Source organism: Pteropus alecto, unplaced genomic scaffold, assembly GCF_000325575.1.
Source record: "Pteropus alecto unplaced genomic scaffold, ASM32557v1 scaffold5, whole genome shotgun sequence".
NCBI lineage: Eukaryota > Metazoa > Chordata > Mammalia > Chiroptera > Pteropodidae > Pteropus > Pteropus alecto.
The window spans coordinates 21,920,039-21,938,540 of NW_006441953.1; the positions used below are offsets into that span (position 1 = coordinate 21,920,039).

Sequence of the window (18,502 nt, forward strand, 5' to 3'; positions counted from 1 at the left end):
TGGTAAAAGCAAGGCTGGTGGGCAGGTGGATGTCGCAGGTAATAGGATCTGAGGATGTGATGAGTGGTAGAGACTTGAGCAAACAGTGCACCAGACGGGGACGAGAAAGCGCAAAAGATCTGAGGGAGGACAAGCATTTCCGCCATACGATGCCTCAGAAATGACCCATATTCTTTTAAATTACAGCTGTAAGGCTGTATCCGAAGTGAAAATTGCAAAGAGCTCACTGCAGGTATTGGAGCAAAGACAGAGTGTTCTCTGACGCTTCTGGAATATGATACTGCTGCGCCTATATAAGAGTGACCCCTAATGTCCATCTCTTCAAAAGAAGCAGTCTGCTGTGGCTTTGGTGTGACTATCAAGTTTCTACAGGCTCTCTTCTTGACCTTAAGATGCAAGGTCTCACTCCTATTTTCTATTTCTCTTCAAAGCTTTTTTAATTGAATTAACTGTTCAACATATGCACAACAAACCACTGAATGAATACACTTAAGAGTTTTAAGATTTTAATTTCTGAATATCTTCATGTACTGAATATGCTCAGTATTTTCAGACTATGAAGTACAAAAATAACATTTACTGAAATACAATTAACATCTAAAATTTAGGTAGTTTTAACAGTTGTAACAAACAACATACTTAAAAGAAAATTCACATATTTAAAAAAAAAGTCTTAAACTAGAATACTCTGGAAAGAAATTTTCCAAGCATTCTATATTATAAAATACATATTTACAAACAATAATTAACAGCAAATTCACAAGTGTTTGTCCACTATTTTAAATTTTCATAGCCTCGATAAATATAAAATCCAGAAATGGCAAAATGTCTAGAAATAAGTGTACAGCTACTAACTGAAAAACAAATGTTATAAATAAAAGCTACTAGAAAATATAAATAAATACAAACACATCCACTGTAAACTTAGTAATGGTTGTTCACACAAACCATAGAAATATAAAAAATAAAACCCACAAAATTGTACTATTATAGAACTTTTTAATAGCTTTCCATCATTGCTGAATTAACTTTTACTATGATTCAGTAGAATTGTGTATATTCATCTTAAACTAGTAAACAATGAATGGTGGCTGTGATTCATAAAGTAATAAACTAAAGTGAATCTGAAAAGGCTCCGTAGGGTACTATGGTCAGCACTTAACACTTGTCACCAGCTAGTGAGATTTCTGTTGGCTCCTTTCTTCAACAACATATGGAGCAATATGTTGGAATTTTAGATTTGATGATGAGAAGGCTTCCCTGTCAACAAAAAAAAACGCGGTCTCATTAGTATCTTGCAGGGTTCCCCTAACAGGTGTTACACTTGCAGGAGCTTATCTAAAACAGTATCCAAACTCAAAACAAACAAAAAGGGATAAGGGAATGATAAAATAGAAAGTGAAACTTTCTTATGAGTTAAATAAAATAAAGGTTGTATCTTACTGTTTTGTAAAAATATTTAATACAGAAGTAGTTAAGGACTGGACAACAAGTATTTGGATCTGACTTCTGCCAGTCACTTTTCTGTCCAATGTGGGGGTAATTACCTCTCTGCACCTCGGTTTCTAAATCTTTAAAGGGAGATAACAACATTCTTCTGAGGGTTGCAGTAAAGATTAAATGAGTTTATGTCTAAAAAGTACTCAACAGAATACTTGGCAAGTAATAAGTTCCCGCACGCTCTATGAAGATCAGGTGTAAGTATGTACCTTTCCCAAGGCAAATGTGCACATCGCTTAGAAAAAATATTAAATGAAATTCAGAATGAACCAATTTCAACTTAAGGCAGGTTGTAAATTGATTAGTTATTAAGAAAACAACACTGTGACCGTCTGTAACTGACATTTTTGTTTTCCCAGAAGTTGAGTCTTTCCATCAGTATGATACAAGCCCAAAGAAATGAGGAACTGAAATAGTGAGAAGAAGAGAAAAAAAACCTGAAGGAATAAATAATACTTATTAGCCCTTATAACTTAAAAATCTTTTTTTAAATTCTGTATTAGTATGGTTCAAAACTAATGAGATTGAGTAGCAAGAGAGGAACTCCCTTATCTCTGCGTCCTTGGACTGGTTAACTACACCTCAGTATTCCCCCTACAAGTCTTAGTGTGCTATTTTTAAACTTTTTGTACAAGCTGTCCCCAACTCTGAACACACGTACCCATGAACTCTAACACGCAGGGCCTGCCCCTTTCGACTTTCCCCATTCCCTACAACAGTCCACAAGATGCGTGGAAACCACCTGAGAAGGGTTTCAGGTAGAAAAGCTGTGCCATCATTATTTAGCACCTGTTTACTTGTATTTCACTGGGGAAGAGGGAAGGGGACACAAATTCATTTTGCACTCCAATTCAACAGCAAGCATATCTGAAAGCAAGAATTTCTCTTTCGCTGAAGAGGGACTGGGTTGGCTAGGGGATAGCTTTGTGCATCACCACAAGGTGTCTGAGTGCTAATCCTCTTCCCAGGACCCACACACAACAAAGAAATCTATTATCTAGTAACCTTGGGACTTACTTCCTCCTCATAAACTTTATTCTAGGCATTCATCATTTGGAAAGAATATCATCAATTTAAAAAGTCACTGAAATTGGTCAAATTAGGTAACTTAGGTAAAGTTCAAACTAAAACGTCTGCCATTTTAAAACTGTATACAATCACACAAATTTTCTTTATGATTTAAGTCCTTTAGAAAGTACCCAGAATAAAACTAAGTTCTGCAGTGTTAAAATGCAACTCCATCATTCAGATGTGATTAAACGTAATCTCCAAAACAAGAAAGGTTCAATGCTTCATGGAGATATTTCCAAGATTAGATTATCTGAACACTTCAAAAGATGAAAACTCGACCTGATGGTTTGACACCACACAATGATGATGATATCCCCTACATTCTTGCATCTTCATGCTCATTGTTCTTGAACATTCTTGCAAGTGTAAATAATCGGCTGAATCATTCCTGTGTGTGCATGCTCATATTCGAGCACACACATTCTTCCAGACATAATATTGCTGACATCTGGAAATCTCGTTTCGATCACTGATTATGGGCAAATGATAATTTTTTTTAGATAGAAATGACAAATGAAAGGGAGAAAAAGGTACTGTCTTCATGAGCCCTCTATATTAGTCCTTCTGTTTTCTGAACGTTCCACTGGTCAAAGCAAAAACATCCAAAATAAAGAAGAAAAAACAATGGAAAGCTGCACCGCACAGAGTGCTGTGTAGTTATTTCGCACAGCAGAAGTGACAGGCTCTGTATTTATACAACCTGGGTCTGAATCCCAGTGCTTAAAAATGGGATGACCTGGGCAAGACAGAAACTCTGAGCTCTTAAACAAAAATAATATCAACTCCACGTGGTTACTTGTGGCTGAAATTAGATAATATATGTTATATAGTCAATTTTGTAATATGACTGAAAATAAGAAACGACTTAAAGAATAAGCCATACTTACGCTCCCACCATGCAGCTCCAGCTTCTGTAATGCACTGGTGACGGGCTCTTTAAATCTTCTATCTCTTAGTCTCTTGGAAAGCTTTTAAAATAAAATTGGGAGAGTGAAATGATTTGAATATTCACCATAAGCTAAAAATTAGGTATCCAGAAATAATGTCATTGACTCTTTTCTCATAGTAGGTACATGAACGCCACTAAATTTGTTTTAGATTTCAAGGCTTCTCTTAGGAAATATGTCGCAGAAATGTACATATAATAGATACCACTCTGTTTTAAAAAGATCAATGAATTTACATTATTTTAAATTATACCAATCCTAAAAAATCTGCTACAGTGTGGTATCCAGAGTAAGTTTTCTATGAAATCGCATACTTTTCCATTTTGTAATTTGCAAGAGCATTTGGGGGACTTATGATGAAAAGCTAAGCCTCTAAAACACGTTTCCTATAGTTAAAATGGGAAGAGACACCAAAGAGGAGTGCGTTTACATGAATAATTCAGTAACTGTGACAGAAGAATCAGACTATGAACCCCAAGACCCCGAGCCCGATATGTCCTAAAGGGGCCTCCGCTGGAAGATGGTGGAACTCTGACTGCGAAGGGGGAGGGGACAAGGTGCATAAGGACAGAATCACAGGGGCGAAGACAGAAACATGCAGTTCAGGTCATTGAGCACAACCTGCAACTTTGTCCCCCCACCAAACATCTGCAGTACTCACCTGGTTTCTGCTGGCCCCTGCTCTGTGCACCTCCTCCCCTTGCTGAGTTTAACCTATGTCGTTTCACTGCAGGTAGTAACCCTAACAGTGGATAACAGCTTTTCTGAGTTCTCCAAGTCCTTGTAGCAAATTGCCGAACCTAAAGGCTGTCTTGGGGGCTTCCTTAACTACACGGTGTCCCAGTATACATTTGTGATAAAAATTAAACTATAAGTAACAGGAAAAACAACTCCCAGCCTGAATGCTATTTATAGAACTAAAAAACTTACAATGAAAAACAAAGAAAAAGATGAAAGACATGACTACACAAGAGGGTGTATAAGCTCTGCTTATAATTCACAGCTAATCCACATGGGCACGATACCGTTACATTGTTCATTAATTTCTGCCCATTCGACTCTGCTTACTTTTTATAACAACCCTAAATTCTGCTCATATGAGTACTTTCCATTAAAAAAAATCTAAAGAGCAAACTGTCCATTAATAAAATATTTTATGAACTACAAAGTCTGATCTCTACATTTTGGTTAGGGTAATGAGATTCGTTTTAAGTTTTTGAATCATCTCAATGATTAATCTGAAGTTATTAAACCATGAAGAGATATGGATAATGCATGATACATATACACAACCACTCTCTAATCTTTTCAGTACTCACACTTGTAAGCAGATGTTTCAGATGGTCGTTTAGAGAAGGACCGACAACAACACTTAACTGTACCAGAGCATTCAATCCTCTTTCAAACACCTCATCATCCGAATGGACCTGTGGAGCATTGGCGGGTCCGGGGAGTAGGGATAGGGGGGGAAAGAGGGGAAAAGGAAAGGAAAGATGGGTTAGGAGAAAGGGCAAGCCAGTGGAGAAAAAAAGTAAGATTTAACATTCAAAATTAGAGGATAATCAACCAAATCTAGAATTTAAAAAATAGCCTTTAATGCAGGACATACAGAAGCAAAAAAACAATGGTCAGCCTGACCTAGACATTAACTAAAATGTAGCACAACATGCAGAAATACTGCTTGGGATTCATTACTTTCTCTAATCACTCAAAATGTTCCATTTTACCTTTAGTAAAGGTGCCTTTGAGTAAGTAATCATCTGGCCCTGAATAACAGTGGCCCAACTCTACGCACACATCAAAATCACAAGTAAAGGACTAATCTGCTTGTAATTTGGAAGTAAGACATAAAATATCCTAAATATACTACAGTAAGTCCAAAGGAATAAAGGACATACCAGAGCTGCCTTTAGAACAGGAATCAGTCTAGGAAGCAAAGGCACAGCTTTTTCAGGAGCACCTTGGACCAAAAGCAATTCTCTAAAACCTTCTTTTGACACGAAGGTGTATGGATGCTTAGTCTCTCTCAGACCCTGCCAAAGACCAAAAATCAGAACAAAACAAAACAAAAAATCGCACATGATAATACTACCCACTTATTATGCTAATGACAAAAAAATTGAATTTTTATTAGTCCAAGTGAAAATTAAGTTTTATTATCGTTTTCCTAATCATGATATACAATTTCAGTAATTACAATTTCAATTAAACCAAGAAATTGTGGGTAAAGAATGAGATTTACTGATGAATTACAAAATAACATTTAATGAAATTTTAATTTTTTTTCCATAAACTCAGGAGAGATGGAGTATTTATTTACCTCAGCTAAAGTAATAAGAAGAGGGTCGAATGGAAGATTTTCAGGAGGACTTTCCCACTGTAATCTGTGTTTCACTGAACCATGGACTAATCTAAAACATAAAAATCAGTGAATGTAACAAGGATAACATAAGTATATACTAAGCAGAGATTATCTAACATATACATACTTTTTCTAGACCATAACCATATTAGATTTTGTAACATGTAGGAAACCCATGACTTCAAAATACATACAAAGACATCTTATAAAGCAGTGTCTATAATCCTACAAATTCCTACTCTTTCAGCAAAACTGTACTGGTGGCAAAACTAAACAACCCCGCACTTGCTAAGCCTACAGTTTGGGAGTTTAAGCATGTTGCCATCTGTGAGTCTTAATGCAAATGTTACAGTTGATATGTTTAAATAATAATTATAATAAAATAAGTAATCTAAAGAAAAGTAAAAATGCCAAACAAAATGTGATCATTAGAAACAATTTGTTTTATAAGGAACAATGTTTCTCGGATAGATCATCAAACCCTAACATAAATGATGTAAAGTCAAGCCAGGTTTTATCCCTGTTAAAGAGAAGAAAATTGAGGCCAGGAAGGTGACATGGCACATGTAAGGTAACAAAGTGGTAGCCCCTTGAATTAAAGCAACTGCTGCTGCTTTTTTTTTTTTTTTAACAGCCTCTACTGAGGTATTAACTGACATGTAATAAACTGCGCATATATAAGTATGTCATCTGGTAAGTTCTAGTGTACGAGTACATCCACTGAACCATCACAGCAATCATGACAATGAACTTCGTTATCATCCCCACATGTTTCTTCCCTTTTTTTTAATGTTCTCAACTTCTTGATTCTGTCATTAGTGTTATTTTCATAATAGCTAGAGGCCTCAGTAACATTTTTTTTTTTTTTTTTTTTTACATTTTTAGCAACAATAAATTGCTCTGAGTGGGGAAGGGGTATAAGAACCTTAAAATAGGGTTTCAATTCAGAACATAAATAGGAAATAATAACAATAAATTGAAGAGTGCTTCTTGTGCTTATTTTTCACTCATAGCCCTCCAAATCTGAAAATACCACAAGAAACATTTATTAAATTAAAAAAAAATAACAAAAAGGATGCTGTGACTATTCTTTCCACAATGATAGTGAAATTTTCTAGCATCTAGAATAGGCTAAAACTGGATGTACTTAGAAGAAATAAATGATTCTCAACAGTGAAATATTAAAATATTACTATTAGTAGCCTATGTTATTTTCTTTAAAATAGTCGTGATGTCTGTCCAGAAAGGTAGCAAGAATTACATCAAAAGTAAGCAAAAACAGACATATATAGTCATTAAGAAATATAATTTCAATAAATATAACTGAAATTTTTAAAATTTAAGTTTTGAAATATATTTTTAAAAATAATGAACAATTTCAATAAATTGTCAACTTTCTGTTTACAAACGAAAAAGGATTATTTGCAACTTGCCCAAGCCAGTGAATGCTGAAATTGTTTTAGAAACTAGTTCGATCCATTTCTTAAATTATTTGGTGGTTTACTTCAGATCTATTGGTAATTCTATTTTGGATTTAAAATATTTTCTTCAACAATGTCCCAGGATCTATACCAATCCAACAGCCAAACTATAACTCACCATTATTTCAACCTCCCTCATAAATAAAACTTTCCATACATTTAAACTGAATATTGTATTGATTTTACTCAATTATTTTGAATGACATGCTCAGTTAAAACTTGCATTGATTTTACCTGCAAGGAATACCTCCTTTAGAGTAAATAGCTGCGAATGCAGAAGGGGCTCGGGACTGCTCACCAAACTGAAATAAAAATGACAAGAACACAATAAATATGACTATCACCTACACTGTGATATCTCATCAGTTTTAATCCAGCTCAGGTCAGAGGCAAATGGTGACTTTCAAGCCACCGTGAGGGTATCCAGTGCATCATCATTATACTGAGGAATTCAGAAAAATCATCGGGCCTCTCAGAACTAAAACCACAACCATGACCACACTTTGTATATTTCCTTTCACCCCTAACTTGTTTCAAATGTTTGAAGGTAGCTGAAATCAGGAATATAATAAATATAAATATTATAAAGATAACCCATCTTTCCATTCCCTCCCAAACTGTGCCCTTCCAAAGTGAGAGCTGAATAGAGGTATAAAGGAGAGTATATTTGTTTTCAGCCTTCAGCACATTTCCTATTTGTCCTCCAGCCTAGATAGTCAAAGAACCTGTAATTTCTCCAAACTGACTTTAAGCTTCTGTAAAATCAAAGACTCTGGTTGGGCAGGAATGACAGAGCTGGACACCGAGCAAGACTCTCACAGATGCCCAGATGTGTCTGCTTAGATATATAACTCCACAGCTTTCAGTTTTGCTATATATTATTATCTTAAGAATAGATTAATTGTGGATCTACTCTTAAAGACAATTTAAGAGATGATCAATCACAACACGTGACAGTTAAACAATCAGAGTAATTTCAATATAATTGATCAGAGACTTAAAGGCACAAGAAGTAAATATTTTACAATATGGTACTTTGAATATAATCAAATGAAACATAGTTGTCTAAATTACAATATAAATAGTTACTATATATAATGATAAATTTTTTAATCGCAAGCAGTAATTTAAAAATATACTTAAGAATACAAGTTTAGAATTAGCCCTTTCCTCTGGAAAAACACATTTTGAGTAAAAACACATACATGAAATTTCATTAAAATACTACAAGATTCATTTGAGATCAATCCATGTTGTGCATAGTAATGCACAGCACAGTAATATTTCACTTATCTAGTTATAATTCCTGCTAAGAAAAACATGTTTTAAAAATTGCTTTCAAGTAAAAATCATATCAGACAAGGAAATAAATTGAAAATGTGTTGTTCATATTGAGGAAAAAATTAAGACAAATCAGGGCTACAAACTCTCTCAATTAAATATGGGAAAAGGAAGTAACAGCAGAAAGATGTCAGGGCATTCTTCAGGATTTCAATTTCCTTAACATTGTATAGATTATAAAAAGAGGCAAAGGATCATAGATACTCAGACTATTTTTTGTTTTTTTTTTTCCTAAGTCAGACAATCTCCTTCTGCCCTCAGATAGTTTATTGGATCCTTGCTTAAGAAATCCAGTAGTATGTTACGTGCATATTACTTTGAAAAATCTGAGTCAGGAATATCTTTTGTACCTACTGGGTTAATTGTTTTAGGGTTAAGTTTATCACTTGGTCGAGGATGAACTTTTCTTGCAAACTCTGGAGAACTAGTTGATGACGAGGATTTACTTCGCTGAACTGTAGTCCCATGTTTTATTTGTGCACTTGATGATGTCCTTTGATCACAGTTACCTGGAAAAAAAAACAGATAATCAATAAATTTGAAAACAATAAAGTTCAACCTGCATTCATCTGTATAACAGAATGTACCATTAACAAAATTCACCTCCTCATTTAAAGAGAAATATTCTGTACCTGTCACTCTGTTTCTCAGCTGTGCATCTCCATGGCACTCTGGTTTCTGCATTGCTTCCCTTTTACTCCTGCGGTTAAATAAAACTGGATTTCAAAAAATTTGGGGGGTGGGAAATTCATTAACCATATAAAGACCGAAACAGAAAAGAGTAGAAAATGCAGTAAAAGACACACAAAAAAGGGATGGTATGGAGCAAAACACGTGAAAAGACTAATGAGAAAATATAAAACTCTATCAATTTCAAAATATCGATGATAGCAAATTAAAAACCAGCTATAAGAAAATAAGATGTATAAAAAAAAACCATTCAAATTATCAAATACACTGACAGACACTCAATGGCAATCCTCTGGCTATACTCAGAAAACATGGACCAGCTTTCTGAAAGAGTGGCTGGCACATCCCCTATCATCTCCATCTTCTCTGGCCTCTATATTTCCAAAGTTCCAAATGTCAGAGTCTGCATATAAAAGTCCTACTTCCCAGTGACATAATGAATTCTCCTGCTCAATGTACCACAAGCTCCTTGAACAGAACATAACCAAAATGGAGGTTATCACACTGAAGTTATGAACCCCTTAATTCAAGGTGCCCCCAGTTTTCTGGTCAAGCAGGCTGAAAAACTTAGGTCACTGTTTCCTTTTCCTTCACTTCCTACACTCAGTCCTACAGTGTGGTCAGTGTGGTGTGAGAGGTAGAAAGGGCTGTGTGCTCAGATCCGGGTCTGCGTCTTAGCTCTACCAATGATGAGGTTTATGAATTCAGGCAGATTATTTAACCCCCCTAAGTTTTGATTTCCTAATCTGTTGAAAGAAGGAGATACAATGAGCCTATCGAGGCTGTTATTGAATAAATATGATCATATGCCAAGTTGCTCCTTCTTCCACATTTCCATCTTTTCTACTGATGAAAGGCCTCTAGTTCATAGTCCATGATTTCCTACCTAATCAATTATTTCTAAACTTATATATCTACCAAGGAACCCTCCACCACACACAACCAAACATATATGCCACTGCCTGCAGGTATTTCTAGGCCTAGCTCCAATCCCAAGTTCATGCAGCCTTTCCTCATCTTGTTTCTAAAATGTTCATTTCCATGGCGCTCTAACTTCTGCACTGCTTCCTTCTTATTTTGACTTCATTACTCCCTCCCTCACTTGCATGACATCCCTGTTATTCTTCCATTAAGTTCCCACTTTATACTTTTAATATAGTCATTATATACATGTCTATTCCTCAACTATGTTCTAAGATCTTCCCATAAGGCAACACAGGTAAAGTTCTTTTCCACTTCTAAATGAGCTTTTCAAATATTTGAGAACAATGACTACCAAATCCTTATCTTTCTCTTCTTCAGGATAAACGCTGATACTTTCTTGAAGGATTCGTCATGTGAGATTATTTTAATTTACTTGACAAATTAGAAATCTTCACAAGGACAAAATTCTTCGTAATAACACTGAGCCTGAAAATAGTTCAAACACGATGTGCCCAATTCAGAGTACCTTGTAAAGATAAACTAAATGTAAGATTGTTTCTGTACACAGAAGAATTTTAAATGTCAATTTTCTTCATTTAATAGAATGACCTAACTTTCTCATCCTATGACCAACAGATGACTTACTTCCCAATATCACAATTCACATTCATTCTCAAAGCATTTTCTAGAAATACGGTCATTCATATTTCATTAAATGTCAGATAATACCCTAAGATAAGCTAAGGCAAGCTTTAAATATGTTGACATAATATTGCACCTCGTGATTTAACAAGTGTTTACTGTTATACCTGGCCTCTGTTTTGAGAAGCTCCTGATGGGGATCAATACAAGCTAGGTTTCTATTAAAAAAAAAAAAAATCTGTGCATTTTCAACTCTATAATTGGGGATAACTACAGTAACTACTCTAAATGTACATGAAGACCAATAAAACATTTAAAAGTGCTTGGCACACAATAAATGCTATATGAGTTTTAGCCCTTTATAATGGCACAAAATGGTTTTAAGTGTCACTAATAAGAACACGGTCAGGGTGACTAAATATTTTTCTTTTCTTTTCTTTTTTTTTTTTTTTTTTGAGAAATCTGGTTTTAAGACGACCTTGGGCTACACCACTTTGAAGATCCAGTTTAAGTTCAGTTTCTTTTGATCATAAATTGTTAACAGCTGACATAACTGAAAAAGATACATCACAAAGATGCCTACTCACAAACATAAAAAGTGCATAGTTTGCCACATTAAATCATGACACATATTTTTTCAACAATATTTACAAATTGTACACAAGTTTTTATTGGAACTAAATTTCTACATTTATGTCAAAAAGTTGTGCCTGTAAGGCACTAATAGGAAGGTGCCACCTCATGAATGAGTTCAAAAAGCCACTGAACCTCGCCATTTGACCTTTAAACATGCTAGGAAATTGAGCTTCCAAAGGTTTTAAGTATACAGGACAGTTTTTGTGTGTAATATACTCATGTAATTTTCAGCAACATCAAAACACGCATACATACACAAATGCAAACATTTCTATGTCCATTTTCAAAACATCCTATATTAGTATCTTTCCAAAACTACTACTTTTTTACTTGTTGTTTAAAGTTATCACCCTTTACCTTAAAGACAAATTATGTGTCCTCAATTTTTAAAAATAGTTATCTAACTATTTTTAATAGTTAACAAACTGACGACAAACCTGGCCCATGAGTTGTTTGTAAAAGAAAAATGCTAAACTCATCTTATGTTCAACCACCCTTTTGAGTGTTTTTTTTTTTCATTAAATAACACATAGAGGGTGGTATATAAGGGTAATGTTGGAAGAAAGTAAAAAAAAATGAAGAATTATTTTGTTTTAAATATTACATGGTCACCCTTCATTCTTTTACAAAACATGATTCTAAACAGACACTAACAACCACAAATCCACTTAACCCAAACACCTAAATTATGTATCGATATCACAGAGCAAACAAGGAGGGCCTAAGGTTTCCTTAGTTGCTGCGGGCAACCTACAAGGGGCTGTAGGCATTTGTGTCAATGCTAGGAAAGCATTACATTTCTTTGTTTTGTATACCTCATAAATCCTATCTTTTTCTCTATATGCACTTACTTTCATACCCTGCTTTGAGACCACTGCACGAAACTGCTTGCTAAATTCTCAGGGGCCAACACTCCATTATTTCCTATTTTCTAATCCAGTGTTTAGAAAGTTGCATCTCTAAAGTTCCTTCAAATTCCAAAGTAGAGCGACAGAGCACAATACACAGCTATTTCGATCCCCTTTTACCACAAAGTAAATCCAAAGGGCGCATATTAAGGATCTTCAAATCTGCTTTCCAATTTCCTAGTCTTCCCCATACATGTCTGAATACCTAAGACCAGTTCAGGGCCAGGGTGTTTTCAAAGTTGGAAAATGAGGACACGTAAGGGGAAAAGGTGGAGGAAAACAGAGATTTAAAAAGGGCGTGGGGGAGGTACGGCCGGTTTTTCAATTAAGGCGAACGAAGGCTACTGTGGGCCAAACCCCGACACAAGAAAATAAAGGGCGCGCTCTTGGCTCACAGCATCTCCAGGGTCCTTAGCAACGGAGTCCGGCGGCCCTAGTAACAAGCCAGGGAGAAAGCTGCTTGGCCGAAAGCGCGCGGGCGGCACTGAAGGATCCCTGTACCCGCGGCCCACGGCTCCGGAGGCCCGTTCCTACCGCGCCCCTCTCCTGCCGCGATCCGCACACCAGCCGCCACCCCAGGTGGGGTTTATGACCGGCGCCCCCTCGCCCAGCAGCCGTGGATCCCACTGCCTGCAGTCAAGACTCAGAAAAATGAGGCTTCGCGGGGTCCCCGGATCTGGCGGCGCCGCTCTTTGACGACAGACGCAAGCTACGTCCTCTCAGCCAATAGGAGGAGCCTGCGGAGGAGGGTTGCCGTGGCAACGAGGCGCCGGGCTTTAAAGGCGCAGCTCCTGCGCTAGAGGCGCTGTCTGGTGTCTAAAAGGGCCTCTCGTGGTGGTTGCCTTTGGAAGGAGAAGTCCAGGGAGCAGAGAGAGGCGCTCGAGCACAGGCTCCTAGTGCCCTGCGCCGCGGCCTCGCCCCAGTCTGTGTACTTAACTCTTACACTTATTTCGCACACTTAAAATACTCACTGTTCACCTATCTTGCCTAGATCATCTGAGAGCTGAGGACCATGAACTCCTGTCCCAGAGTCTTCTGGGGAGAAAGCCGAAGTCATCTGCCTGACCAGCTGTGGAATTTCCTTTCCTGTCATACCTTATTCATATGTTATGGCATCAACTACATAATACATCTATATTTTAATAATAAAAAGTTTGGGATTTTTGTCTCCAGATTATTTTAATAAAACTGATGCTGCGGGAAAATGTGTCCACTTGCAATTCCACCAAAAGCAATTTGGGTTGTCCTAGTAAAAAGTCCAAGTCTTTTCAGCCTGTCCATTGCATCCTCTCTAGAGGCTGCTCCTGTTGTCAACCTTAACTTTTTGCTCAGGTAACGGCAGACTATGCAGTTGGCGTTGTGCGAACACTGCAGGGGATGTAATCTTTCCCTGTTCTTGTAGCTCCATTCTTGCTACTTGAATTGCTGCTCCAGAAGCACTTACGATACTTCTTCTACAATGTAGTGAAGACTTGAGAAATGCTCTCTGAAGAAATGAAATGAATGAATGAATTCTATAATATTCCTAATGTAAACCTTGCACACCAGTCTATCTTAACTTGTAAAATTCATTATAATGTATTTACCTGTCTTCCCCACTAAACCGAAATAGTCTCCATCACATTTCTATCCCCAGTATCTAGCAGAATGCATGCTTAATTTAACAGTGTTTTTTAAAGAAGCAAGAGAATAGAAATAAAGGATCCTATTTTTAGCTACTTTCACCTCTCCTCTTCTCCAGCTTCTTCAAGACATATCTTCTTGCCCCTTCCTCACTCCTAGCACACCAAACATCAGACTTAGCAGCACCTAGCTCATGGCCTTTTAGCCTCTGCCTGGAGTTTAAGAATAATTTGTATTCAGTATTGCTGTGCAGCGAGGTGCACATGTTCTGAAGCTAGGCTATCTAGGTTGGAAACTCTGCTTCATCACTTACGATCTATGAGGACTTGTGCAAATCGTTTGACCTCTATAAGCCTTAATTTCCTCATCATATAGGGTTCTTGTAAGTCTTCAATAAGAGCACAAAGTTCCTAACCCATAGGAAGAACTCAGTGAGGGTAAGCTTGTAAATTATTGATGTAAAAGCAAGTTAAATTTTAAACAGAGTACACTGCAAGTTGCAGAAGTCGCCAACTATGTCTTGATGTTAGTACGAGACCATGGATACTAGTATAGATTTTTCAGATTTTTAAAAAATGACCATAACTATCTGTGTGAGCCTCTTCTAATCATATTTAAATTAGCTTCTTGTAAACTTTCTATCTTAATTTAATCCAGACTTTGTCTGGATATCATGCAATAAATGCTGGATACTCTTGTGGACATACTATTTTGAAAAGACTATGAGACACCCAGTTGAAGCTGACCTAAATAAAGGTCAGAGTTTCTTTCTTAATGGCCTACTTCAGGACTTAAATCTCAGGTGCTGTATTAATTGATTAATGCACTGTCCCTGTAGTACCCTTATACTTTAAATTATGAATTAATGATAAATCTAATAAAAGTTGAAAACTCAGAATACTTTTCCTATTGTTTTAATTCCTAGTTCACTTGTGAAAATTTCTCAATTATATCTGTTTAGTCGCCAAGCATTTTAAAGAAAATATCAGAGGTATTAATGGCTTGGACTTAATTACTTCAATATAATGTTAGTAACATAAGAAATTTTTGATTTCCTAGTAGGCACATTTTTAAAAAGTAAAAATAAACAGGTGGAATTCAGTTTAATAATATATTTTTATTTAACTCAATATGTCCAAAACGCTATCAATGCCTAAATATTATAGACATATTAGTGTGATATTTTTACTTTCTTGTTATTATGCTAAATCCTCAAAATCTCATGTGTATATTATACTGACAGTTCATCTTAATTCAGACTAGCCACATTGCATGTCCTCAACAGCCAGCCACGTGTGGCTAGTGACAACTACTGGGGGATGTGAAGAGAGAGCAATGTCCTCAGAGAGTTGTACAAACATAGCACCAGGTGAATACATTGTATCAAATCATTACAGAATATATATGATATGTAGAACATATTGTTAGATATTGTAAGATCAGTGCAAAATGTAAAGGGAAAACTGATTACATTAGTTGACTATTAATCTCTATGAAATCAGTGGGAGTAATAGCTTCTTTTATGATTCATAGTTGAATTCGATCTGTGAAGAAACTTAAGCTGCTTCTCCTGGGACACGTGCTGGAGAGGGAGCAGCGAAGCTTGGAGACATGAGGCACCTGGTCCTCTCTTGCCATCTGCCTGAGATATACTTTGACCTTTCTGGTCTTCAGTCATCTGTCCTCCATTTATGTAGATTGTTCATGGGTAACTCTCATTCCAGGTTCTCATGGTTCTCATTCATAGAGAATTTTAATCTCCTCTTAACCACCCAGGAAGTTGCCTATTCTTCCCATCTGAAGTGAGAGAAACCCACCTGTTGAGTTCCACACTGTGGAGATGACGGGAACCTGTGAGACCACCTTGCATCTTTTGCTTAGACAGTCCACGTGGCCATTTCTTCTGATCCTGCACCCTGATGGCTTCAGGAGTATCTAGACCCTTATTAGTTCTGGGATTTTGCCTTAGGGTTAGGGCGGAGGGTGAGGAGGGCGAGGCACACTGTCTCTTTGCACTCAGATCTGGACCAGGACTCTGAATTTTTTTTCTAACTCTTCCAAATAATTGCTAAACCTTGAACTTGGCTTTCGAAACTTAAAAGCCAAGAATTTGTCTATTGTCAGTATCTTTTTATGATGACACCACCCCCTCTCTGAGACAATAAGCATAAAATAGTCCAGCTGCAGTTTGCATAGAAGTGTCATGGGGTAGCAGGAAATATTATTTTTACAAAAACTTTTTGTTATATTAGTTTATAACTTATTTAGGATCTTTTATAGGATTTTTTTTTAATTCGGAGGTGTCAGTCAGAATAATATACCATTTAAAGAGTGTTTCATTCCACTTAGTTTAAGTATAGCCTAAGTTGAGAGTTAGATATAGACAAGAAAGAAATGGTCTTCTCATACGCTATTAGAAAGTAGAACATTAACCATAATTAAATCAGTTTATTAAGTCCTGGGCAATTAATTCTTCTCCTGCTGATCATTGGTTAATGAGTCTTCTTTCACCAAGTCATTTGCAACAAGGCTAAAAGAAACGGGAAACCCTGAATTTGTCTCTCTGTACATTCCGACAGGTGTCCATGGCAATAATGTCAGCTCATAATGAAAAACCGGTCCACATGATTTTATTCTCCAACCAGGGAGTACCAACCAGGGATAATCTTTTGCTAGGGCAACTTTGCTGTTGTTTGTTTGTTAACGTTTTATTTTCAGGTGGCTTAATTTCTGGTCCATGGCCTGTTCTCATAGTGTGGTTCTCAGATCATCACCATCACCACCGCCCCATCATCATCATCACCTCAGAGCTTCTCAGAAATGCAGAATCTCAGACACCACTCTGGGTCTACTGAGTCAAACTCTGCATTTTACCAAGATTCCCCAGATGAGGAAATGTCCCTTACAGCTTAAGAAGCACCAATTTAATCAAGTGCCAGGGAGAAGCAGAAACTACCTCTTGATGATAAAGAGTAAGTTAAATTGTAAAAATCACAATATCAGAGTGAAGGTGAAGGTAATTGTTGAGATATAATACATAATATTTTTATAGGGATTTAGTCAAAAATTACACTGAGAGTAAGAACATATTCTTCCCATGAGGGCTATTATAGGTTGAATTTTATCCCCCACCTCCCCAAATTCGTGCATTGAAGTCCTCACCTGCAGTACCTTAAAATGTGACCTCATTTGGAAATAGGGTCATCGAAGATGTAATTAGTTAAGATACAGTCATACTGGAGCAGGACAGGCCCCTAATTCAATATGAATGATATTCCTATAAAAAGGGAAAATTTGGACACAGCTACACACACGGGGAGAGCATCATGTGAAGGCAGAAGCAGAGAAACACCAGAGACCACCAACGAACCGCCAGAGGCTGGGGAAGGGGCACGAGGGAGACCCTCCCTCCCAGCCCTCGGAAGGAACCAACACTGCCAACACCATGACCTCAGACTTCTAGCCTCCAGAATCACCAGACAATGAATTTCTATTTACTTATACCACTCAGTTTGTTATGGCGGCCCATCCAAATTAATATAAGAGCCTCGAAAAATCCTCAGGGCCCTCTAATTCATCCCATAATGTATGTTATGATTGTCTTCTGTTGAAAAGTTGTATTCAACCTTGAAACAAAATATTTCTTGTGGGGAAAAACAAATCAATTTGTTGACAAGTATATCAGTCTTTGAACATGTGAACTAAAGTAGGCTTCTACCCAAATTGAGAGTCACACAATAGCTGAAACATATTTATATTGACATTTTGTAATTACATGTGCATAATTAACCCAGAAGGAGTTGAGATTCTCTTTCTGTTTCGTTAATTCTTCTCATACTGTGGGATGTACAAAAAGGGCAGCTCTCACTGCAGTATTGAGCTCATTAAAAATTTGGAGTTGCTAATTTTTCTAGCATTCTTCCTTACTAACGCGAGGGAGCAAATATTTGGTGTTTCCCAAAGCTGTCCAGAAAACCCTCAAAATAGGCTAGGTACAAAAGACATACAAAGGGTTTTATTATTGTGAATCTGGAGTCTGAATTTGGCAAGGGGAATGTTGAAAAGAATTGTCAAAATGTAACAAGATATGAATAAATTTTATAAAAATATAAATATCAAAACTGATTGTGGGCTTGGATCAGAGTAAGAACATTTAAAGTTAACCCAGCAATAAATAATAATTAAGAACTCCAACGTTTCCAAAAGTTATCTTTTTATTGACATAGATTTCAGATCACGAAAAAAATGCACAAAATAAGCTCCTGAGTGAAAATGTTATGTGATATAGAAATCTTATTATCCAGACAAGATATACAGAAGGTGCAGAATAACTTTTACTGTTTTTTCCTAAAAGCTGAATGTATACTTAAAGTACAC

At 36.6% G+C, this 18,502-nt stretch overlaps 1 protein-coding gene across 3 annotated transcripts; it reads right to left on the reverse strand.

Moving 5' to 3' along the window:
• Window positions 1-484: 484 nt before the first annotated feature.
• On the reverse strand, window positions 485-13,200 carry PACRGL (parkin coregulated like). Of its 3 annotated transcripts, none has more exons than XM_015594830.2 (9): window positions 13,004-13,200; window positions 9,335-9,402; window positions 9,057-9,211; window positions 7,596-7,663; window positions 5,839-5,929; window positions 5,417-5,551; window positions 4,838-4,945; window positions 3,459-3,539; window positions 485-1,260 (listed from the first exon to the last, which is right to left on the reverse strand). In XM_015594830.2, the coding sequence occupies exons 2-9, from the start codon at window positions 9,384-9,386 to the stop codon at window positions 1,204-1,206; spliced, it is 747 nt and encodes a 248-aa protein (XP_015450316.1). In that variant the 5' UTR covers window positions 9,387-9,402; window positions 13,004-13,200; the 3' UTR covers window positions 485-1,203. The 3 variants fall into 3 exon arrangements, with proteins under 3 accessions (XP_015450316.1, XP_006919030.1, XP_015450315.1); XM_006918968.3 differs by having other exon boundaries at window positions 13,037-13,199; XM_015594829.2 differs by having other exon boundaries at window positions 12,898-13,199.
• Window positions 13,201-18,502: the final 5,302 nt, after the last annotated feature.

Excerpts from the sequence above, each read along its gene's own strand:
- PACRGL (XM_015594829.2), bottom strand. Across the intron at positions 9,212-9,334 it reads GCTGAGAAACAGAGTGACAG|GTAACTGTGATCAAAGGACA; the intron begins GTACAGAATATT and ends TTTTTTTTCCAG. Across the intron at positions 5,930-7,595 it reads AAAGGAGGTATTCCTTGCAG|ATTAGTCCATGGTTCAGTGA; the intron begins GTAAAATCAATG and ends TTTATGTTTTAG.